At 40.5% G+C, this 24,793-nt stretch overlaps 2 protein-coding genes across 4 annotated transcripts in view; both read left to right on the top strand.

Moving 5' to 3' along the window:
• The first annotated feature begins 442 nt into the window (after nt 1-442).
• Nucleotides 443-10,202, top strand: pprc1 (PPARG related coactivator 1). 2 transcript variants are annotated; one of them, XM_079249472.1, is made up of 14 exons: nt 443-544; nt 2,397-2,492; nt 2,602-2,751; nt 2,912-2,992; nt 3,095-5,105; nt 5,487-5,540; nt 6,362-6,422; nt 6,653-6,720; nt 6,845-7,559; nt 7,685-7,861; nt 7,983-8,049; nt 8,143-8,264; nt 8,540-8,691; nt 9,787-10,202. In XM_079249472.1, the coding sequence occupies exons 1-14, from the start codon at nt 464-466 to the stop codon at nt 9,885-9,887; spliced, it is 3,936 nt and encodes a 1,311-aa protein (XP_079105598.1). In that variant the 5' UTR covers nt 443-463; the 3' UTR covers nt 9,888-10,202. The 2 variants fall into 2 exon arrangements, with proteins under 2 accessions (XP_079105598.1, XP_079105597.1); XM_079249471.1 differs by having other exon boundaries at nt 7,661-7,861.
• A 2,331-nt stretch (nt 10,203-12,533) lies between these two features.
• The window catches only part of oga (O-GlcNAcase), a 12,722-nt gene continuing 462 nt past the window's right edge, over nt 12,534-24,793 (top strand). The window contains exons 1-19 of one of the 2 annotated variants that reach the window (XM_079248472.1): nt 12,534-13,033; nt 13,642-13,693; nt 13,781-13,878; nt 14,024-14,154; nt 14,260-14,431; nt 14,533-14,631; nt 14,770-15,054; nt 15,158-15,316; nt 15,435-15,625; nt 15,895-16,155; nt 16,265-16,468; nt 16,922-17,096; nt 18,588-18,641; nt 20,082-20,167; nt 21,201-21,305; nt 21,613-21,704; nt 21,815-22,007; nt 22,104-22,266; nt 23,029-24,793. The exon at nt 23,029-24,793 is cut by the window's right edge and continues 462 nt beyond it. In XM_079248472.1, coding sequence (XP_079104598.1) covers nt 12,868-13,033; nt 13,642-13,693; nt 13,781-13,878; nt 14,024-14,154; nt 14,260-14,431; nt 14,533-14,631; nt 14,770-15,054; nt 15,158-15,316; nt 15,435-15,625; nt 15,895-16,155; nt 16,265-16,468; nt 16,922-17,096; nt 18,588-18,641; nt 20,082-20,167; nt 21,201-21,305; nt 21,613-21,704; nt 21,815-22,007; nt 22,104-22,266; nt 23,029-23,165 — 2,823 coding nt within the window. In that variant the 5' untranslated portion in view covers nt 12,534-12,867 and the 3' untranslated portion in view covers nt 23,166-24,793. The remainder of the gene's footprint in view (nt 13,034-13,641; nt 13,694-13,780; nt 13,879-14,023; nt 14,155-14,259; nt 14,432-14,532; nt 14,632-14,769; nt 15,055-15,157; nt 15,317-15,434; nt 15,626-15,894; nt 16,156-16,264; nt 16,469-16,921; nt 17,097-18,587; nt 18,642-20,081; nt 20,168-21,200; nt 21,306-21,612; nt 21,705-21,814; nt 22,008-22,103; nt 22,267-23,028) is intronic. The other variant, XM_079248473.1, reaches the window with a different exon arrangement.

The following is a 24,793-nucleotide window of genomic DNA, read 5'->3' as shown; positions in this document are numbered from 1 at the left end:
AGGCTGTGCAAAAGACCAGATGAAACCAGGATGTGCACATTTTTCTGCAAATGCCTGTTCATTTCCTAAAAGGTTAGAAAAAGAGAAAGAGCGAGAGGCATGATGTTGGAACGTAGGTAGATGGCTACATGGGTATAAGCAACCATACAATGAAAAAGTGACACTGACCTTTAAATATACTCATGTGTCAAGTAAAATTTAAAAAAAAAACAAAAAAAAAAACATAATAATTCAATTTAAAAGCCTCAGTTTACACTCACAAAACATTATTAGTCAACATGGGCCTTAGAAGATTCACGTCGAACTACAAAGAAACGTGGCCACGTAACCTTCGACCGGCGGCGTCATTTTGCGTCATTTTGCCGGGAATGTTGGACCACGTGTCTCTTGCCGGCGTGCCTTGTTCTTCTGATTCACTACTTTTCACTCCGAAACAAGTCAGAGCAGGGAGTGGGTTTGCAAGATGGCGGCGCGGTGGGGAGCAGGCGAGGAGACTGTAACAGCCTGCAATATGGATTTTTTCCCCATAGAAACACTAGACCAGGTAAAGAATTTTGTGTACGCTTCTTTAATAGAGGCTGCGTGTTACTGCTGGAAGTTTTCTGTGGATTTAAGCGTTAATGTTACGCGTGCTGCCTGTACTGCGCATGGAAAAGTGACACGTGGATCCAACTGTAGTATCACTACTACTTATTAATGAAAAAGTTTTTATGATTATAGCAGGTGGATAACCCTGGGGCTGAGTGTTCATTACAGTGTACATTAAAGGACTAGCACAAAGGGCTGGCATTTAAAAAATAGTTATTGTATTTAGTAAGTCAGTATAGCTTTGGTGCCCTGCCAGTAAGAAACCGGTTCTCTTCCTCCAGAATCGTAATTATTGTTGCGAAGTTTTAAGTGACAGTTATGTTTTATTATTGATAGCTGGCTTAACAAAAGTACTGGTGAAATGAGTAATGTTAAGAATTCACCAAAAAGCTCATTGACTGTATCGTATTGTGATAGCGTACAAACTGACAAATACACGTGTGGTGATCAACACACAAAATTCTCCACATCCAGTATCTATCACAGTTCGTTGTGAATTTAATCCTTTTTAGGAGATCGACAGTGTAGCAGATACTTTATTGCTTTTTTGGATAATGATTTATAGGCATCTTGCCAGCGCATTGCAGCAATGTGTTGTTAGCTTAACAGTGTCGGACCCACAGATTAATATTTCACATTAATACTGTCTGCTGTCATTGCTGTTATTGACATGTTTGACCAGCCGTGACACTACTATATCCCAATAGATCTTCATTCAAAATCTGTTCTCCTGTGTATATCCACATGTGGTTTAGTGGTGGTGAATCACATGTTGGGTTTCTCCACACATGCGCAGTGAAGATGTTAATCTCCACACACTGTCATGTAAAGTTTATTTTAAAAATCTGCAGTTTGTTCACACGTATTCTTAAAGAGAGAGAAAGAACATATTGATAGGATTAATTTCATTCTGTAGATGTTAAACATAGGACAGGAAAGCAGGGCCCAGTTCTGGTTTTGGTTTGTTGTAGTGGAACACGTGGGCTCGATGGCTTTACTTTGGACGGTGTGAGGCGAGGATCAAACATGTCTGCACACTGTATGAAGTCACACACGTGGGACACTGCTGCATTTTTAGATGGAAGTACTTCAAGTTGTCATTTATGTTTGCACTTAACAGTGAGCAAGGTGCTGGATTTAGTGTAGCTATAAAACATTTCTGAGCATTTCCTTATTTATTTATTGTTTTTAACCAAATGGTTTTAAAGTACAGGAATAGCCGATAAATAAAATCTGTATATATTGATAAAGAATATTTAAAGATTAATAACCCATCATTGGGTTATTAATCTTGTTTAAATCCGAATTTGTTTTTATGATTTTTACATAAATGAACTGCATGTCCAAGTTTAAGTGTACTTTTCCATCCATTTGAGTCGAGCCAAGTCTAGTTTATTCAAGTAAAACTAGATTATAGTTTTAAAAAATCAAAAGGAAACCCAAGATCTATTGAGTCATCTGTTGTTCTGCAAACAAGTGAAACCTTAGGAAGAGTGTTTTTTCTTTTATTTTTTTTAACCAACTTTTAACATAACCTTTTGATCTCTTTTTCTTCTGTATTTAAATGCCTTTGCATGTATTGTAGGCTTAGCATTTCTTACTAAATTGATTTAAATAACTGTATAATTCTTGGTCTGTTGTATTTTTGCGTTAAATTGTTTTTAGCTGCAGCTGCATGCTTCTGACCACTTTGTTTGCATTCTGTGTTTGTGGTTTGCAGGGTTGTATAGTAATTATGTTGGATTTATCATTGAATGGTTATTTGTGTTTTTCAACAAAAAAATCTAAGGTTTCTCATCATTCTCTAGACTGCTGGGCTTTGCTCTGGAGAAACTCTGGAGGTTTTTCAAAGCTGCTTAGACCCCTCCATCCTGTCCATATTTGAGGACACACCAACAGTGGAGGCAAGACTAAATTCATTCAAGTGTTTTAACAATCAGAATTTTAAAAACTGTTTTTTTTTTTTGTTTTTTTTTTATGCTTTCACCTGATTTGTTTGCTGTGTTTATTCAGACTAAAGGGTTAGATGAGGAGAATGAAGCAACGCTGCTGACAGCTCTGACGGAGATCCTCGACAACGTAGATGATGAGACCTTGTCACCCTTTGACATACTGCCCGACTCTGACTTGCTGTCCAATCAGAAGGGCAGGGAACACTCTCCGGTCAGTGCCCAGCTGCCATACATAACTCTCTAGACATCAAGCATGTGGTTTTCAGGGATGAGGCAGAGAGTGAAAGGCTGATCTCTGTGGTTTTATACTGGTTCTAATAAAAATTTTCTCATTAAGGTAAGGCTAAGAGTGTTTATCTTTCATTTTGTAGCTCAGGAGAATGCTGTGTCTGTCTCGTTCCTCACAAGAGAAGGACTCCATATGTAGCACAAGACCTTTATCAACTGGAAAGGTTTTTGTTTTTTTCTCTCTCCCACACAAAGAATCTGTATAAACACATGCTATTGATAGATTGTAGATTTGACTGTATTTCTGTCTTCTTGTCTTTACTCAGAGCCTTTCTAGGTCACAAACATTTTCTCTCCAGAGGAGTGATGGGGAGGAAGAGGAGGATTGCTCTCTGACTTTGAGCCCAGATAGGCATAGTTCATATCCTGAGCATGGTCAGCTCGATTGGGAAGGTCTGTCTCTCCCTCTTCCTGTCACCTTAGAGGAAGGGGGGGATGATGGCGGCCTCTCAGTGAGCCTCGGAGACTTTGTCAGACATATGCACCCATACTGTATGACCATATGTGTGGAGAATGAGCACGGGGAGCAGATGTTGCCTGAAGGAGGCATAGTACTTGAAGTTGTGGATCAGGGTGAAAACGGAGAACCTATCTTGGCCATCCAAAACATGGATTTCCCCATCTCTGTGCCGTATAAAGACTTGCCTACAGAAAAAGAGCAGAAGGATTCGGATAAATCGGAAGAGGTTGCCACCGACAGTTCGGAGCATATAATCGTAGATGATGATGATGATGATTTGGCAACAGTCTGCAAGGATTCAGTGAAAACTGTTGCCCCTGTGACACCAGGCCTATGTTCAGAGGTCAAAGATGAAATTGTCCTGAAGCAACAGAAAGAGGATATTAAAAGAAAAAATCCTTCACAGAGAAAAATGAAAAAGAAATGCAAAGAGCAGAAAGAGCTAAGACCTGCAGAGGGAAGGGTCCTAAGGAGTGCAGTAAAAAGAGAAACAGAACAAGAATTGCCAGAAAAGCTTGAAAAGGAGGCGGTCAGAGAAGAGAAGAGAGTTGTTAAGATTCCTCTTCCTTCAGGGCCGTCCTCATCACTTCTGAAATCTAAGCAAACAAAACAACGCCAAACGGAAAGCAAAACACAGCAGCAGGATTTGAATGGTAAAATCTCTACTTCGTCACCTGCACATGACACAGTTCTGATAAGTGCTTCCCCTGAGGAAGGTCAACTCATCTGTTCAGCTGCAGCAGTGAGCTCACAGCAGACCTGTGAAGTGGCAAATACCCCGGTCACGGCCCAAGATAAGGTTGAAGGCTCTTCAGCAGCTCCCTCCATTCCCATTTCTGCTGTTTCCTCAGAGAGCTCTGCAGCTGCTCCCAGCTCCGAATCACCTGAGATCCCATTCCCTGTTAGCATGGCCCCTGCAGTCCCAGAACCGAAACCCAAATCTCTCAGCCTGGAGGAGTACAGGCGGCTTCGGCAGCAGAAAAAACCTGCTCCAGTGGAGAAGCATGACGACAGCAGCACCAAGTGGCCCAGCCTCCCAGAGCTTCCTAAAGAGCTCCCCCCTATTCCCTGTCTGCCTAATCCCAACCCAAAGGACCCCAGGCGTGCTATCCCCCAGGCAACAAAGAAAGAAGTTGAGGAGGTCAGACCTGCCTGGCAGCCAAAGGGACCAGGTGCACCACCCACCCCAGAAGCACTGTTGGTGCCTCCAGCCTATATGATTTCCTCATCCAGCAAGGTTGCTGCTGCTGCTACTTCCTGTGTTCCTAAACCCCAGCAAACACAGGACCCTTCCCGGCAACCCCCAAAGGCCCCCACTCAACCTACTAATCCATGGAATAATTTAGATACACATTCTCACACTACTGCCCAGCCTGCAGTAGCTTCCCTGAAACCCACTACCCCACACATGTCCACAGGAACAAAGCCTGGAGTCAGTGAACTCCTCCCGTCTCAGTCAGTTTTTCCAGAGGCTGTGCAGCTATCTAAAATCTCCCCTGTAACCACTACAGATGTGATCAGTTCCACCACTGGCTTCAGTGCCCCCTACAAAACCACTGTTGTTCCCCAGGAGGTTCCTGAGGTCACTGCTTCTACCTCATTAAAAAACGGCATCATAAATGACAGCAAGATTACCAAACCCACTGTCATCGGTAAACAGTCACGCTCTTCCGATGCTACCCTTCCTTTGGATTCTCATCGTCCAGCGACTCAACCTGATGTGCTTCAAACTAAAAAGGAACCCACTACAGCAGTGAAACCCCAAAAAATAAAGAGCACCACACAGGAGCTGATTGAGGCATTCACCAGTGAAATAGGTGAGCTTGAAGTTAATCTCATATTCTATAGCCTAATGTTACTTAATGGATGGTTATTCATTCAAATTGTACAAATTTAGGTGTGTGTTTGTTTTTGTTCATTTACCAAAGCTGATTTTAGCCTTTAATGCAATGACATCCTGTTAACTAAGGTCGAGGTTGGCTCATTTGCAAGAACACTTATCAGGAATTATTTAGTAAATGTTGCTGATGGAGTAAATTTGTTTTACTCCAAAAACCAGAGCATGCATGACCGTTCTCCCGTTGTGCATCAGTGTGACAGCACATGAAACATCTGTGTGGAAGGGCATGTGTGCACAGCCATGCCTCGCTGTTGCCATAACAGTTATAAAAGTATAACTTTGTAATGCATTTTTGTAGGAATTGAAGCTTGTGACCTGACAAGCTTACTGGAGCAGTTTGAGGAGACACAAGGTAACTATTCATGGTCAAGTTCTTAGTTTATCTTTTTTATTGAAAAAGTGCTCTTATTTGTAAAAAAAAAAAAAAAAAAAAAAAACCCCCCCCCAAGCCCATGTTTCTTAGCGGTTTTTTTTCTTTCCTAATCTTGTATAAGGTTGCTGCTGCTTCATGGCACAGAAGGTTATAGAATCAATCACTGCGCTAAATGTAGCCAAAGGATCAGTTTTCTCAGTTTCATAACTGTAGAGAGTAGCACAACAACATTGCAGCTGGGTTGGAGGACTTGAAGTTAGAGTGCTTTTTCTTTAAATTTTTAGCTAACTTGTTATATATAAGACTCACCGAACAAAAGTGACCAATGGAACAAAGATATCAGGTTGTTCACATCATCCTGCAGCTTTTCTGATCTTCCTGAAGAAGTATGTTAAACGTTTAGATAGGTGGGTACTTGTGACTGTTCATATCAGATTTTAGCTCATCTGAAGTGTACCCCTTTAAGAGAGATGGATGTTTGCAGGATGCAGACAAGCTGCTTTGTGTGCTTGTCTGCTCAGCTGCTGGAATTCTGCTCTGTCCGCAAATCCATTTAACCCTCACCCGTGCTGTCTTTGTTTGGGCTGATGTACCGGACCCAACGCGTGATAACAAGTGGTTGAACTTTACAGTCTGCGCAGTTACCTGTCTGCACCTGAGATTATTAAACCACCATAGTACATGCATGATACAGTAGTACTAATAGTTATAACCACTCAAACCTGTGCAACTTTATTTCAGTCTTGTCTTTGTTAGTCCCTGTGCTAATGCACTCACATTCCTGTTCCCTCTTCCTTCAGCTAAAGAGGAGCAATGTGTGCCGGAGGTCTCTGGTAGAGCAGCAGCTGTAGGAAACTTGAGGTTAGTTACCCTACAGCCCTCAAGCTGCTCTGTGTGATTTTTTTTAAATTGGAGAGAAAAACAAAAACCGGATTTTTTTTTGGAAGTGTGATGACATCAACTCACCAATTGCCAAGACCTACCGCAAACCCCCCTATTTTTTGGCTTCAGTAACTGCCCTCTTAAACCTGGATTTGGGCTGAACTTTTTAAAACACTGTCGACCACTGATACACTTTGCTTTCTTTACAGCGCTGAAATGGTCCCAGAAAAAACCGTTGTGGAGCGTGTAAGAGCTAATGACCTCTCAAGCACTGCAGGTAAAGGAATTTAAATTTAAGATGAATGCTTTAGTACTCTCGGTATATTTGGATTAAATAGATATTTGTAATGCTCCCAATCAGATGGTATAATTGTAGTGCTCATTCTTCCCCTCTGCTTTAGCTCTGACTCCTCCAGCAACTCCTCCCCACCAGATGTGGAAACCGCTGGCCCCTGTGACTTTACTAGGGAGGAACAAGGCTCCTGAGGCCTCAAAGTCGAGCCCAGCTAAAGTTATCCAGATAGAGGCCCAGCCGCTGCCTCCAGTCAGGTCCCGAAGTAAACCCACTGTTGCTACCACCACGGTAGCTCCTGATCTGGCCTGCATGGATCATGACTATTGCCTTCCCAACAAAGGCACTTCCACTGGAGAGGCAGGCAAACGCTGGAATGTTAGACAGCAATCTTCCATCACCATTAAACCAATCAAGCAAAATGTTCCAACCACTACACAGACATCCCCACCTGCCTTGACAACATCTTCCCAGTCTACTACAAATCATGTGGCTGCAACCAAAATGCAAAATTATCTACTGACTAGATGTTTAGAAAAAATGACAAACGATGAGCCGGAGGAAAGTTCTGTTCTGGACACCCCAAATGCTTCTCCTTCTCGACAGGAGTCTGAATCTACATTTAAAGTTGAGAACACTAGAAGGGGGCCGTTGAGGAGGTCCTATCGTCAACATGTTTCCTCTAGATCACAGAGTCCCACATGCAGTCCCAAAGAAAGGATTGGTGGCCGGTCTAGAAAAAGAAGATCCCACCGTTCTCCCAGTCCTACATCCAGCTGTTCAGACTCCTATTCTTCTAGATCACGCTCTCCAGAAAGGAAAAGGTTTGTCCTGTCAGAACACCCTATTGCTCAATAACGGATTACAATATGTGATTTTTCTCGCCTATGTCTTTTTTTAACAGATATCTTCATTTTTACTGTAGGTATCGACCCCGCAACTTGAGCAGCAGTTCTTGTTCATCCCGCTCATCCTCTCGGTCCTCCCCCTCTCTGTCCCGTTCGCCTCCCAGGAGGCGGCGGCACTCGTATTCCTCCTCTCGTTCTGGCTCCTGGAGTCGCTCCAGATCGCGGTCTCGGTCCCCTCAAAGACTTGGACAGTGGGGTAGAAGCAGACAATTGTACAGGTACAATATATGAATCTAGCGCATGTGGACTTGTAATGGTTTTAGTTGTGCATTACAAATAAATTACCTTGACTATGAAAGAAATGAAATATTTTATCTTTGCTTTTATATTCTTCTCCAGCCCCTCATATAGTCATGGTACAAACATAAAAATGGAAGAGATACAGAGACGCAAGGAAAAGGCCATTGTAAGTTGATGTAATCTTCTGCAGTTGTCCAGTGATTAAAACGAAAAAAGGATGATTGATCACACTGACTGATCACACTGCTTTGTCCCATAGGAGGAGCGCCGAGTTGTTTACGTAGGTCGAATTCGGGGAACAATGACTCAAAAAGAACTTCGGGAGCGTTTCTCGTTATTTGGCGAGATTGAGGAATGTACTCTACACTTTAGAGACCATGGGTAGGAACAATTCTGGCATTAAATTAGTGTAATTTTTATTTCAATTCAAGGCAATGCACTGTTTTTGAACCTTTTTGGTCATACCTGTGATCTCTAAGGCCAAGCTACAGTGCTATAGTAAATTCAGACTTGTTCATAACTGGGGTTTCCTGGTAATCTTCCCAGGTTTCTCTTTTAAAAGCAAGTTACATCTCAAAAGCACAACCTCCTGTAACCAGCTTCTCTGTAATTCGTAACTAATTTTATATAAATTGTTAATGTTTATTTTTTCACAGGGACAATTACGGATTTGTGACTTATTATGACACCAAGGATGCTTTTACAGCCATTGAGAATGGGAGTAAGCTGCGCAAACCTGACGAGCTGCCATTTGATCTCTGTTTTGGTGGAAGGAGACAGTTCTGCCAAACTACCTATTCTGACCTGGGTAGGCATGGATTTACAGTCTACATGCAACAGGAAAATTCCTGAAGCTATTGTCATTAGTCAAGCTTTTCAAAAATTGCTTATGTGGCTTGCAGAACATTAAAAATGTTTCCTGTAGTTCATCTCAATACAGCATACTAACCACGTGCTAGAAACTTGACAAATATGTGGTAGTCATTTGGTCAGTTTGCAAAAAGATTATATGTAACGATAACATGCTGTCCTATTATCGGCTGCTTGAATTTATGAGCTTGTGAAAGTTGCACCAATGTCATTTTAAGGCTTCTAAAAGCTAATGCCTTTTAACACCACGTTTCTACACATTTTCCTTTTTGTAACTGGGAAAAAAAAGTATTCAAATAACAGCAGAACGACAGCTATCTGTGCAGGGGAAATGCAGGTAGGACCTGAAACGATGTAATACACATGCCAGGCCTCTAGTGGGGAGTAAAACTTAAACAATACACCCAGGCGTGCACGGCATCCTCATAAACGCAACACAACAGAAGTGTCGCATGCTAAATGCTAGGTATCTGACACATGTGACCTTTGGGTCTTTGCTGGTGGTATAAATGTTCTTCCAGGTTTTGGTTTAACAGACCAAATGAATTTAAAACATCCAGCTGGACAAACATGACATGGAGGTCCGCCATTGTTGTTGTGCTTTCAGTGTCTGTGCAACTGTAAGGTCATGTGAAAGATGCCACCATCACCCAAAGATTCTGATTCCAGTTTACACAAATAGGACTCGTTTCCCAAGAAAGTTTCACACTGGAGGTCGTCATCAAATTTTTGCAGTTATATCCTACCAAAACTCTAACCGTGTAAAGCGGTTTGAACAAAACAAAACTTTTCCAGCATTGTGGTGTAAACAGGGTTTACAGATTAAAATAACATTTTGGAATTTGTTTTGTAGTGGGATTGTATGATGTTGCAAGTATCTTACCAGAAGTAGATGGCAGGAATTTTGTGATGTTCTGGCCACTATTGAGCTCTTTAAAGTAATATCCTTTTGTAAATTGTTCAAATTGAATATGGAGTGGGTTTGTCTGAATTTTAAGAAACCTTTTGTTTTTTGCTTTTCCTCTCATTTCAGATTCAAACAGAGAGTACGATCCTTTGCCTGCAAAAGGCAAGTTTCATGCACTAGACTTTGACACTTTACTGAAGCAGGCCCAGCAGAGTCTGAAGAGGTAACAAGAGGCCTGCCATCAAAAGCAGCTGACACTTACCTCAGAGTCTATGGCGGCTCCGCACCTGCAACACTGTCTTCACGGTTTAGTTGTTGCTTTTTTTTTTTTTTTTTTTTTTTTTTTTTTGTGAGGGGGGTTATTTTGTTTTAACAAGTTAACACCTTCTATTGAAGTGAGAATTTATAGAGAAACTGGTAAAATTAAAAAAAAGAAAAGGAATACGTGGTTCAATTTTTTTTTTTAAGTTTATTTAAATGTACAATTGAATTTAAATTGTATGAAGAGAATCATTTTAAAGGGGTGAGATTGAATTAAGTTCCCTAATAACTGGGAGAGAATGTAATACATTTAAATGTACTACAACCTTAAATAAAGTGAAAGAGAAAATATATTTCCCCCCATTCTGCTTGATTTTTTTCACATATATACGTGTGTCTGTGTGTGTATGTATATATGTATGTATACACACGTATGTTCGTGTATGTGAGTTGTCAAAGTCTGGTCTGCAATTATACACTGCTCAAAAAAATAAAGGGAACACTTAAACAACACAATGTAACTCCAAGTCAACCACACATCTGTGAAATCAAACTGTCCACTTATGAAGCAACACTGACTGACAATCAATTACACATGCTGTTGTTCAAATGGAGTAGACAACAGGTGGAAATGATAGGCAATTGGCAAGACAGACCCAATAAAGGAGTGGTTCTGCAGGTGGTGACCACTTCTCAGTTCTGATGCTTTCTGGATGATGTTTTGGTCACTTTTGAATGCTAGCGGTGCTTTCACTCTAGTGCTACTCTCATGTTAGCATGAGACGGAGTCTACAACCCACACAAGAGGCTCAGGTAGTGCAGCTCATCCAGGATGGCACATCAATGCAAGCTGTGGCAAGAAGGTTTGCTGTCTCTTAGCGTCGTGTCCAGAGCATGGAGGTGCTACCAGGAGACAGGCCAGTACATCAGGAGACGTGGAGGAGGCCATGGGAGGGCAACAACCCAGCAGCAGGACCGCTACCTCCTACTTTGTGCAAGGAGGAACAGTAACGGCACTGCCAGAGCCCTGCAAAATGAGCTCCAGCAGGCCACAAATGTGCATGTGTCTGACCAACAGTCAGAAACAGACTCCATGAGAAACGTGGAGCCGTGGAGAACGTTCTGCTGCCTGCAACATCCTCCAGTATGACTGTTTGGCAGTGGCTCAGTTATGGTGTGGGGTGGCATTTCTTTGGAGGGCTGCACAGCCCTCCATGTGCTCGCCAGAGGTAGCCTGACTACCATTAGGTACCGAGATGAGATCCTCAGACCCCTTATGAGACTATGTTGGTGCGGTTGGCCCTGGGTTCCTCTTAATGCAAGACAATGATCGACCTCATGTGGCTGGAGTGTGTCAGCAGTTCCTGCAACACGAAGGCATGGATTTTATGGACTGGCGCGCCCGTTCCCCAGATCTGAATCCAATTGAGCACATCTGGGACATCATGTCTCGCTCCATCCACCAACACCAAGTTGCACCACAGACTGTCGAGGAGTTGGTGGATGCTTTAGTCCAGTTCTGGGAGGAGATTCCTCAGGAGAACATCTGCCACCTCATCAGGAGCATGCCCAGGCGTTGTAGGGAGGTCATACAAGCACGCAGAGGTCACACACACTACATCATTTTGGCTTGTTTAAAGGACATTACATCAAAGTTGGGGGGGAGGGATCAAATGAGTACCTGAGCAGAAACACAGTAGCTGAACACGTGATTTTGCCTCCAATCTATGAAGTTCATTGTCTTAAATATTTTTTTCAATAAATAATTGCCCACGAGTTTGTCCAATTTTAATTTTGGCCCACTGTATATTTGACTTTGATACCCCTTAAGTCTCTAAAGTGGCTGTTGGGTTTTTCAGAGCCCCTCAATAAAGCAACTTTGGAATTGAATGCAGGGGAAAAGACAAAAGACCACCCCTACTATACAGTATGAGCCAATTTAATATGTATCCGTGTGTTTAATGTCCATGCGTGCGTACGTTGTATAGCAAAATGGTATTAACATAAACCGTTTTCAAAGGAATTGGTAAACAAAGCCAGTATATTTTGCTGACATGGTTTAATAACAACAGATGAACAGCACCTCCCCCTTGTTTGAAAGTGGTGGTAAAGCCCAGCTGCATTCCTAATATGGGCTGGAATCTCAAGATGTTAGACAGCTAATGAGAGAACGTACACAATCTCGGAATAAAGCAAAGAATACAAACTTCTGTTGCAAGATATGAGACTCTGCAACCACTATTAGCAGCACTACTATACAATTCGATCTGGCGAAGTTTTTGGTGCAGTCATTTATGTTATTCTTACGTGACGGGGGCATTTAACTCAACGTTTAGGTATTATTGTGCTTAAGCGATATATTAAAGAACTTAGGCTATTGTCATTGTTTGAGTTATGATATTTTATACAACACGACCTGGTGCAAATAACACAAACACAAAAATAAGCCAATTTGACAGGATTTATTCCTTCCACGTCACGCTTGTGTAAGTGCGTGTGTTATCTCTCTCTTCGCCATCGTGAAATCTTCGCAGTGTTTTGTCACGCTGATCCAGTTTTGACTGGTTTGAGCTAGTCCCATGAGCATGCGCAATAGGTGTAAACAGGAAGAACCAACGAAAAGTAGGGTGAATTTACCATAAAGACAAGAGAATTGTCGAGCGGAAACATACGAATATCTCGAGTTTCTAAGCGTATTAGTCCATTTACACGATGATATCTACTAACTAAAATCATTTAGTTACCTATTTTGAAACAGTGACTGGATTTTGGGAAAATTTAAAAGGCTAAAACCGTAAGCTGGCCAACGCAAAACGGAGAGTGACGCGATTTATTTCCTCCTGTTTTTGCACGACGGGTTTGCCGGCTAAACTTCTAGTTAACAGTACTTCTGTATTCTCCAGATTTATCTGAATTTTATTATCGTGTCTAGAAAAATACCGAACAATGGTTCAAAAAGACAAGACGTTGGAAACTCCTCAATTAGATGTTGAGCCGAGCCCCAGCCCAGTCTCTGGAGAGGCTTGTGTGGAGGCCCCGGGCCCAGCGGAGGATTCCGGCATTGGTGTCGAGTCTACCGGGCAGAGAAAATTCATAAGTGGTGTCGTGGAAGGTAATGTTGAATAAAAAAATATTTGTATGTCATCTAATCCAGTTTTTACATTGTGTTGTGAAATGTAGGTCATCTCGAATTTTTGCACCAGTTCAAAGTCCTGTGCGTGTGCAAATGGGAGGAGGGGGTAATCGTGGGAATCGCTCTCATTGTTAGTTTGCAATTAGGTGATCTTCGAAATAATCAAGTTGTTTAAATTTGCTTTTGTTTATGCAGTGTGAATTTACGAAGTGCATGCTTTACTTTTTGGCTTCTGGTCAGATCACATATCTTCGCATCTGTATTTAAGAAAAAGTCGGTTCTGCTGCACACGCTTTATGATGCAAGTTTATTGTCATTTGATAACAAATAATTTGATAGAAATTATTCGGAGAACATTTGTACATTTTTCCCCGTGTTTCTAGTAACACATCTTAAATGAACATTAGTTGTATTCAGTTACTACACAGGATATGTTGTTTATTAGCCCAGGGGGAAAGTAATGACCTGTGTGCATATTGTACTTATCCAATAGCATTCCTTATGCAGACTACATCTTGGTACTCATTATCAGTAATTGTAAAGATGCTCAGTGCTTAGTGAAAACCTTTTTCTTTTGCCTTCTGCAGGCTTTTATGGTCGCCCATGGACAATGGAGCAGAGGAAAGAGTTGTTCAAAAGGTATGGTACATGCATTTTGAAAGTCCTTGTTAATATTATGATATGATCTAGCTGAATACTGAGTTTGGACAACGTTGTATTTCACAGGCAGAAGAAATGGGGACTGAACACATATCTTTATGCACCCAAAGATGACTACAAACACAGAATGTTCTGGAGAGAACTGTATTCAGTGGAAGAAGCAGGTGACTACCCGGAATAGCTTTCAAGATGAGCTGTTTGGAGACAAAGAACATGAACTATGCACATCACCTAACATAGCTTGAAAATGTCAGATACGTCTTAATGAAAGCACAAGACCAATCATTCTTTTTTGCCCCTGTTTTTAAGAGCAACTCATGACTTTAATTGGAGCTGCCAAGGAGCATGGAATAGAGTTTATCTATGCAATCTCCCCTGGATTGGACATCACTTTCTCAAATCAGAAAGAGGTTTCTGCACTCAAGAGAAAACTAGATCAGGTATTCCACTATTTTATGTAAAAGTACTATGAACAGTGTGTTAAAACCTTTGACACATTGTTATTTTACTTTATGTAATACTTGCCCTATTTGTTCTCCTTTCAGGTTTCTCACTTTGGTTGCAAGTCATTTGCCTTACTTTTTGATGACATTGACCACAACATGTGCCCTGCTGACAAAGAAGTATTCAGTTCTTTTGCACACGCTCAGGTTTCAATTACCAATGAAATCTACCAATACCTTGGAGAGCCTGAAACCTTCCTCTTTTGTCCGACAGGTACTTGCCTTCTTTAGCTGGATTCTTTTCACATTTTGTTTATTTTATCATTTCGTGTTTTTATACTTATGTCTTGTGTCTTTATTTCCCTTGAACTGTAGAGTATTGTGGAACATTCTGCTACCCAAATGTCTGTCAGTCCCCCTACCTTCACACGGTTGGAGAGAAATTACTGCCTGACATTGATGTGCTATGGACAGGTGAGTCTAAATGCTTTTTTTTTGTGTGTGTATAAAATGGCCAGCAGTTTTAATTTTCAATGCACATGCACATCATCAACATTGATCAAACTATTAATTATTTTTTCCTTTTTTTTTCTCTCTCTCTCCTTTTTGTAGGCCCCAAAGTGGTGTCCAAAGACATTACGGTGGAGTCCATAGAAGAAGTGTCAAAGATCCTAAAAAGAGCCCCTGTAATCTGGGACAATATTCATGCCAATGATTATGATCAGAAGAGACTTTTCCTTGGACCATACAAGGGCCGCTCCACAGAACTCATCCCCAGGCTAAAAGGCGTCCTCACTAATCCCAACTGCGAGTTTGAATCAAACTTTGTAGCAATCCACACTCTGGCCACCTGGTACAAGTCTAATATGAATGGCGTTCGCAAAGATGTGGTCATGAGTGAGTATAATTTAAATTACTTGTGCTTTGATCTTTATGTTGTGTAATGTTTCTGTCATTCATCATTGTGCCTTTATACTTAATTATTTTACCCTTTTATCAGCCGATGGCGAGGAAAGCACTGTATCAATTCAGATCAAGTTGGAGAATGAAGGCAGTGATGAAGAGTTGGAGACTGACATGCTCTACAGCCCCCAGCTTGCTCTGAAACTGGCCCTTACAGAATGGCTTGGGGAATTTTGTGTGCCTCATCAATACAACAGTAAGAGCAATCTTGATATTCTATTTTAATAGTAACATATTGTGTAGAAAGGCGGTTTGGAAGGTATTGATTAAATTCCTTATGAAGAGCACAATATAATGACACTTTACTCTTTTAGGCCGACAGGTGCCTCAGAGTGGTGCCAAAAGCACAGTTGTTGATGTATCGTCTATGGCAGCTCCATCTCTTTGTTCCTCTACATCAGTCACAACAGTTTTCCAGCAGCCCATCATGTCATCTGCCATTCCTCCTCTCTGCCTGGATCCTCTCCCACACCCCATGGTGAAAACACCTCAGTTAGAGGAGGAGGTGAGTTTTACTGTTACTTGAGTTTTACTGTTACTTTGACACACAGTAGTTCGTTGCCATTCAGTTACTTAAATAAGTATGGTTTACTTACCTTTGACGCTGAGCTCTTGTATTAATGTATTTGAATGACTTATCTAACAAATTATTTTACACCATCAGTCATTCTCTGAATTCTTGGCCTCAGTTTTATGATCTGGTAGAATACAGGTCTGCCTTTACTAATGAGCATCAGTCTACTTGACAAAATTAGTCATTTAATGCTTGTGCAGGTGGATGTGGAAAAGAAGGACTCAGATGAAGAGCCTATGGAAATGGTGGTTGAGAAGCAAGATGAGCCTGAGCCAGAGGCAGAAGCTGACCCAGATGAAAAACATATTGGTCCAATTTTGGCTGACAAAATGACTGAGGACCTAAAGCCTATGGATACAGACAAGGAGAGTCTGGCAGAATCAAAGTCACCTGAGGAGTCAATCCAGGAGGATTCTGGGAGTGATATTGCTCCCATGCAGACAGACGATCAGCTTAAACAGGTGCGGCAAGATTTTCTGCTTTTCCTCTTTAATTTAAAATTTGCAGTTCAAAGGAAAACAATGTTAAATTATTCCTTTAAGTCACATTACTGCCAAATTGTGTCTACAGGATCTGTTTGTACCTGGACCAAATGAGAACCCACTATTCACAGTAGAGCCCCTCACACTTGAGGACTTGTGCTTGCTGGCTGAGCTCTTTTATCTGCCTTATGAACATGGACCCAAGGCCATGCAAATGTTAAAGGAGTTCAACTGGCTAAGAGCCAACAGCAGCGTTGTCAGTGTCAACTGCAAAAGGAAGGAAAGTGACAAGGTGGGCTTATTCATTGAAATTGAGTTGTGTGAGAAAATGAGGTCTGTGTGTGGTCTGGAGCTGAAAGCAAAATGGTGGATATGTACTACCTTTACTGGCCATCGGGTGGTGTTGTGATGATTGCAAATGGAGTATGTTTGTAGAGCAGAGTGATCAGTGTTTGTTTAAAGAAGAGCCTACCTTAATAAAATATCTTCTTTTTTTTTTTCTTTCTTTTTTCTTTTTTTTTTTTTTTAACCAAATTTGATTTTGACATGTAACAATGGAAAAGCATAGGTGTGACCAAGAGAGCGATGTCATATATGTCATATACTGTTTTAATATTTGCACACACATTTGGGTTATTCAAACATATTGATTTTTCTGCATTGACTAAATATTTGCTATAAATGAAAGGACACCACAGCGATATCCCTTTTTTAAAAAACCTTATTTCATCTGTGTTGCACTCAGGTTGCAGAATGGCAGTTGCGGGCAGAGAAGTTTGAGGATATGTGCTGCTCGGTTATCCATATGTTCACACGGTTGTCTAATACAGCCAACCGCACCATCCTTTATGACCTCTACCCTTACATCTGGGACATCAAGAGCATCATTTCTATGGTCAAGTCTTTTGTCCAATGGCTAGGTATGTATGAAGGGAACCGCAAGGCCTTTTATTCTTCAAGAACAATAGTTTAGCAGTCTAGTAATCCTGATTTCTGTTATTCCCAGAGATGCATCTTTATACAAAAAACTATAAATATATTAATATAAAGATGACTATATGGAACAAAGATGTGTAATAGATGCATCATTATTTGGCTGCATGAATTTTGCTGTAATTCAGGGCTTTGAAGTTCAATATTACAAAATTGTATTTGATTAATCTATCACAGTCTGCTTAACAGACAATGTTTCTGATGTAGAATTTAAAGCTGTGTTGCTCTTAGTATATAGAAATCAACTGTGTATATACTATGAATCTGCAGATAATATGATCAGTTTTAAATGATGGCAGGCTATTATTAGAACAGCCTAGCAAAGGTCAAGTAAAATACCTCACTTCTTGATAGATATGATTCGGCAAAATAATCTTGTTTCGTGCATAATTGTTTTCTTTTTTCATCTGACTGAATGCCGCTTGCATTGCTTGCATCAAACCCGACTATTCCATAATAGGTTGTCTCATATTGATGTTTTGAACTGGGTTTCTGTGGAAAATGTCCTAGCAGGGTTACTGCTGCTTGCTGTGTATCCAGTAACACCAATGCTACATTCCCTCACAGACACACTTGCTTCCATTTCTCTGTCTGTGGGGATGGGCGCCAGGGGGATGTCCCCACCCCCTTCCCCTTCCTCCATGCCCTAGCGCGCACGCGAGCTTGGGGAGCAAGTTGACTGACTCACTGTGGAAGGCCATTCTGGTGCATAAACAAAGAATCCGAAATATCTGACATGATTTGCCATGAAACATTTAATACTATAGGAAGTTTTGCACAATTGCGTCACTGAGTAATCTCTGAAATGAGTTTTTTTTTGGGGGGATTATTATTTTTTCCCCTAAAAATCATCTGCTCTGTCTGTATCAGACATCCATAGCCCTTCAGCTGTCCCATTTATTTGCTATGGTATGCCCTGATACAGGTTGAGCGACAGTGACAGATAACACCTCCATCTTTTTGGAATGGTTTCTTTTTCTTTTGTTTATCTGAAGCACCAGCATGGCCTGTAGGTTACTTCCCGTAACCCAGTTTCATTTACAGGTTTCTGTCCTGTCCAGCTATATGGTAAAGCTGAGATCTCAGCCCACAGTAGTACACAGCAGGCAGCATACCCACACTGGAAAAACCACGCCAAAAATTCACACTACAGACCTCAAACACTAGTATCACTGAGAAAATCTGTGCCCTGTGCATAGTTACATTAGAAAGGTCCTCTCAATAACTGTGTATTGTCATAAGGTTTTTAAGTTGTGACTACTGCTTAGTGGACAAAATATTATTTTTCCCATCAGTCTTCATGTTTACCCTGAAAAGAAGCTTTGCAGACGGCACTTAGTCACAACTTCCCTAGTCATTGTTCTGAAAACACTTACTAATAAATATTTTCTACTGTTTTCTCCCTTCACTATGTACAGATGGAAGAATCCACAGTACAAGTTTCTACTGCTATTGGATCGACAATGGCCGATGTATGCACAGTGCAGGCGTCTTTCTTTTGTTCATGTTTAAACTTGATTTTTTTTATATATTTTTTTTTCTTAAACCAAATTCATGTATGTAAAAGAATTAATTTAATGAAAGGAAGCAGTTCACCGGATGAAGTCACATCTTGCGCAGCGATTTAAGTTTGGATTTCAAGTGTTAACTCCCAAATTTCTCTTTGGCAGCATCTCTCTAACTTATTGTTTTTGTTTCTGTCAGTAGGCTTATAGAAAGGGCTCAAACCAGCCTGATGCACCTACCCAGAGGAACTTTGTGCTTGGTTTAAATTTAATCATGCTGTGTGAAATTCATTCTACACTCAGGAATGTTTGTGATTGCAATGAGCTCACACACAGCAGGTGGACTATGAAAGAAAAAATGATCATACAACCTGTGATCAAGTTATTATGTCAAGACAATCCAGTCCAAACAGATGAATCAGATAAAGTTGAATAGAGTTTGCTTTTCATGTTTAATTAGGATAGCCAGGTTCAGTTCCTTCATGTGGGTGCATCTGCATGCTGTGTTGCCAGCTCTTCACAGGAATTGTTATGGATATCAGTGTGAGGTTTATATGTAAGGCAGGGTTATGTGTCCTGCACGCGCGCTGCATTTGTCTGGTCACATGACAGGGTTTCTTGTCAACCAGGGTTGATTTTCTTAGCAGCAGTGCTGTTTTACAGAAACTGTAGGAGCCCTACGTGCTTTAGTAATATTCTGCTCTTTGTGTTTTGCTCCTGTAGTGTATTCAGCTGTGCTTTGTCTTTATTGTTGCTTATTAGTAAGCTGGGAGGCCCTTTAATTCAGGGAATGGAGAATACTGCCCCTTTGTCCCATCTTTTTTGTCCCATCTTCCTGGTTTTTAATGACTCATGCTCCTCCATCATGTGACAAGGCAGATAAGATGAGAATGTGACTTCACACGGGGTGCTGAGATCCGTGGGGTGATGGCAGCTAAAGCTTTCGATTGTGATCCATAGACGGACTGGATTTTGGCTCTGGTGGTTATTATATTATTTATGAACTCGATCAGCTTTTTAAATAATGATTATCCTTACTTAAATACCAAGGATGAAAGAACTGCACAAGATTACTTATGCATCACTCGCATATTGTATTGTGTGGAGCTGTTTTTGAACATTTTTATTGAGCTGATTTTATAATCGTAATTTCTGAGTTGCACCAGAATTCCCTCAAACATGAGATTTAGGTGCCTGAGCCCCATTTGTAATGTTTGTTTTGAATATATATTATTCCACATTAGGTTTATTTTATGTATTAATGATTAAAACAAAGTTATCTATTTATATTTAATACTGCTACTAGATACATATTGCCCCTTCATTCCCACTCCCCCCACTCCCTTCATCTGTATCAGAGAGCCCCATCCTGTGGTAACAATGTCCGCTTGGCTCTGCTCCTAACAGGGTGTCGTAGTCAGTCCTCAGCACAATTCCTTAGAGGAGACCAAGAGCCCTGGGCCTTTAGGGGAGGTCTAGCAGGAGAGTTCCAGGTATCTAATGCAATCAAATGGAAAAAAAAACGTGCTGTGAGAAAGAAAACTATGTTAAATTTGCAAAGGTATTGAAGGGATTTGGTCTGTCAAAGGTGAGCTGATTTTAATGAACCAGTCTTTGGAACATATAATTTCAACACTTTTACTCCGAAGAAGATGATGTCCTCATTTTGATTTGTAATATTGTCAGGCTGCGTGACAGGAATGGGTGACTTGAACTTGCCTGACAAAAGGGCATACTGCCAGAGTTTGGCATGGCATTTATTGATATATATTGGTTTCTTTCAGCAACTGCCCAAGGAGATGCTGCTTTTCCCTGGCGCATGCAGCGCAAGCGAGCATGGCTAGGTTTTATTTTCATGACATCTCATTTCTTTGCAGGAAAGCACAGCACACAAATTACCACGCCAACTTTTTGCAAGCGCACGCACAAGCATCGCAGCGCCAGCGAGAACGCAAGCATGTATACAGTGGGAAAACTCCATGATGAAACACACCTGTCAAGTTTCTAAAACAGTGTTTCAAGCCAAGGCTTGAATAAACATCTGATATTCTGCTGAGTAACTCTGCTCAGATTTGATGTACCTCTGGTTTTTTCCTGGAGTTTTTTCTGTATTTCTGCGCCAGCATCATTGTTTTTCTCAACAGGAGGGTCCTGCGCAGCGAAATATTGCGATGTCTTTCAAAAGGGAAAGGAGCATCTCCTTCGGCTAGTAAAACCTTAGTCAGACCAAAACACAACTCTTTATGTTTGAGAAACACTGTGTACATGACTATGGATTCTTGGTAAAAATAAAAAAGATGTTGTTTGCTCTTGTTGCCCACTGTCAAATCAATGAGGAACACAATGTGATTATTTTAGTGTTTTATTAACAGTACAAATCATTCCAAAGCCTTTTGCTGAAACATGTAGTTCGTTTTTGGGTTGATAGTGGCTCAACTTAGCAAATGCACAGTGAGGCGATCAGCCAAAGCAGCACATGCCACCTTTTCTTTGTGAAACTGAACTTGTATGTTTTGATACCCACAGAGATTGTTGCCAATAGATGGGGCAAACGATCTTTTCTACCAACCTCCACCTTCTTTGCCGACCTCCAAAATCTATACCATAAGGCCGTACTTTCCGAAAGATGAGGTAATGTCTGTTTGTAGTTCAAGTCAAAGTCCTGTACACTTCATTATAACTGTAACTGAAGTAGTTTTGTTATGACTGTTTGCTCACAAATGTGGGTGGAGAATACTTGAGACCAAATGCTAGTATACCAAGAGGAATTGACCTAATTTAAGATAAATTTTCCACAGTACTAATCTGCTTGGTCCTTGTGATACTAATAGTGGCTTAGCTTTGATTGTGTAGTGTTAAAATGTGTCATGATCTATAAAACCTTTTGAGTCCTTCAAGTCATACACTAATATAACAGCTGTGCCTGCTTCTGTTGCAGACTGCAGTTTATAAAATATGTAAAGAAATGTACTGTGAAGGAATGGAGGATTTGCCATTCTCTCCGGAGGATCCTGACCTCATAGGAGACAGGTAAAATGCTGAGATGTATTTAACAGTCGGGTCTGGCTAAAGCCTCAGCTGTCTTCTGTCCCCTGTTGTGTGAATCTTGAACTCAATAAATCCTCATTGTTGGTTCATAGATTGGTGGGAGGACTCCTGACACTCAGTTCCGACTATGGCTTTGTGTTGGAGGATGATGAGGGGATCTGTGGTTATGCTCTTGGCACTGTAGATGTGAAACCCTTCGTCAAGAAATGCAAATTAAACTGGATTCCCTTCATGCAAGAGAAATACCATAAACCTGATGGTGAAAAGGATCTCACAGAGGCAGAAGTATGATTTTAATCCATCTTTGTATCAGAACATCCATATGAATGTGGCACCTCCCATTATGAAATTTACTTTACAATCTACATTTCATCCTCGTAGAAGATGATGCTGAGTTTCCATGAGGAGGAGGAGGAGGGTCTTCCAGATTCTTTCCTGTCCAACTTCCCCTCTCTCATCGAGGTTGACATTCACGCCAAAGTCACGGATCCCAGTGTGGCCAAGAGCATGATGGGGTGTTTGTTATCTTCCCTTAAAGCTAATGGTAGGTATCTGAACTGGTTATTCCAAAAATTTGTGGAATTTCAGTGTTTCAGTGTGCCCAGTTTTCTACACTTGAAAAGAGCAATGTTCTCTTACCTTATTCACATATAGTGTGTAAATAAATTCAAAAGTACCAGTAATCTTGGGGAAAAAAAATAGAAAAAGGGAGAGTTTAGATTTTATAAAATAAAAAATCAAAGCACAAAGTAAAAAGTACAGAGTCCTGTGAGACAAATATAAAATCAAGTTATAACCCTTTCAAGCATAGTGGTCACTACAGTGGCCAAGCTTTTTTTCTTGCATATTCATGAATGAGGATAGTATATTTGTTAACTAACCAATTCACTGGATGTTAGTGTCATCCAATACATTACCACTCACTGAAGAAAAAATATGATATATCTGAACATTAGTGCATACATTGTTATCATGCAAGTTTGACTTTGTGATAAATAGGGAATTAAAATGATACCGCTATATTTTATAAAATATTGACATGATATAATTATGATTATATATTTATAAATATTTGATAGAGTACATTAAAAAATAAATCCTAAATCATGATAAATTCAAAATATCACTAAAACAAAAAATTATCATTGCATATATCTGTAGAAGTTAAATACTGTTATTTGGAAAATATTGCATTGTTTTTTATGAATGCATGCATGAAAGGGATAATCTTGTTATGGAAGTAACGAGTTGTGAGGGTATTTTTCATTATTGGTTCTTGATCTAACTTTTTTGTCTTTTGCTCTAGGCTCCCACGGTGCGTTCTGTAAGGTTCGTCAGACTGACAAGCGAATGTTGGACTTCTACAGTAAGCTTGGATGCTTTGAAGTGGCCAAAATGGAGGGCTTTCCCAAAGATGTCATCATCATGGGACGCAGCCTTTGAGAAAACACCCTGACAAAGCAAGTCGACTCAGCTTAGACTACCTTTGTGGAAAACTTTCATGACTATTTTGTACCACATTACCATGTAGGCTCACCCGGGAGACCTTCTTTTTAGAATTTGTCTGAAGAAGCACAGCCGCCAAGACATGTTCCTTGTGCTACCTTTTAAATGTTATTCCTCAGTTGGATTCAGGGCATCCAGAGCTGAAAAATCCAAGGAGTGATCTGTGATTGCTCCAGTCAGTAAGATGGTGAGGCACTTAAACATTGATTTTTAGTGGCTGACTTTGTGTATACCTCTAGACAGAAGAAAGAGATGGCTCCATAGGCGTTAATCCGTTACATGGATATTACTCCCATACCCTAACACAGATGGTCTGTGTCTGAATTGGTAGCGGAGCTGTGAAGTGAGGGTGGCCCCAATCTCAGGTTGTGTCTTAAATGACCCTCTTGTCCTGATGTCCAATCTTCATGTAAGGAAATGACACAGATGTTAACATAAGTTAGGACACAGAATATATGATGTGAACGTTTGCCTTTCAGTGTCACTCAGCAGAATTTTGATTAACTCCACCACATATTCCGAGATGGAGGCCTTTTAGCAAGATAAATGTGAAACACTGAGACTGTAAACATGAAGGATGGAAACTTAGAACTTGAGCTTTATGAAGCCCTGAACAGAACATTGCAGCAGACAAATAAAGAGATAACTAATGAGGAGGGTTAACAAGGAGGTGAATTTCTGTTGAAAGCAGTAGAAATGCTTCTACGGGTTTAAAAACCTATTTTTCAGCTTAGTTTTGCTGTATATAATGGCAGCAGCTTTGGAAGCTTTTTTACTTATTTACCCTCCAGCTATTACCTTTTGGTTCTTTGCCTTTGGATTTTAGGTTTATATTGCAGACATTATTATTTTCCTGTGAGCTTTTTCTAACTTGTCAATCGCAGCTACAGATGAGTGAATTTGTAAATTTAGCTTGTTGTTGCTCAAATTCCTGCGATTTAGCCTGACACCAACAGGTGTCACATCCCTCAGGTTTACCCTGCCAGATCCTTGATTTCAGCAAAGAAATCTTTCAGTCCACTTAAACTGACTGAAAAGCTCATGTTGTTAAATAAGTTAGGTAAAACTACACAATGTCATAATGCCATTGAAATGTTATGTTTTATCATTCATAAGTTTGTTTCCGATATTTAGTGGTTGACATGTTTGCAGATACTTTTTGAAACAATAAAGCTAAAATCAGCCCTTCCTATTACCCAGTGGGACCAAAATGTTTTGAAAGATTCAATGTATTTGACAGCAGTTGTTTTGGCAAACAGATGATGAATGCTTAGTAACTTCTTCATGACATCTGATTCAAAATCTTAATAGTAAATTAACAGATCATATTAGCTGCAGTCTAATTGTCTGTTTATATTCAGTGGCGTCTCTGCAAGTCTTGCTGGGGGTCACAGAGGTTGTTAAATCCTGCACAAGGCCCCCACACTATTCAGCTGTGAAGATGAGAAGAGTTTTGTTTTTCTCCTTTTTGTTTGTGGCATGTTTTATATTCCAATTAATTTCATTTCCCATTTGTTTTTGTATATTGAGAAAAGTTATTTAAAGAAGCACTTTGACTATTGGTG

The sequence above is a fragment of the Telmatherina bonti genome (genome assembly GCF_933228915.1).
Source record: "Telmatherina bonti genome assembly, chromosome: 11".
Classification (NCBI taxonomy): domain Eukaryota; kingdom Metazoa; phylum Chordata; class Actinopteri; order Atheriniformes; family Telmatherinidae; genus Telmatherina; species Telmatherina bonti.
This window is presented reverse-complemented; position numbering and strand designations above follow the sequence as displayed.

Bases quoted from the DNA above. Each gene is read 5' to 3' on its own strand.
- pprc1 (XM_079249471.1), top strand. From the start codon at position 464: ATGGCGGCGCGGTGGGGAGCAGGCGAGGAGACTGTAACAGCCTGCAAT. The intron at 6,721-6,844 runs GTAAAGGAATTT...CCTCTGCTTTAG, and splicing joins TGACCTCTCAAGCACTGCAG to CTCTGACTCCTCCAGCAACT. The intron at 8,050-8,142 runs GTAAGTTGATGT...TTTGTCCCATAG, and splicing joins GACGCAAGGAAAAGGCCATT to GAGGAGCGCCGAGTTGTTTA.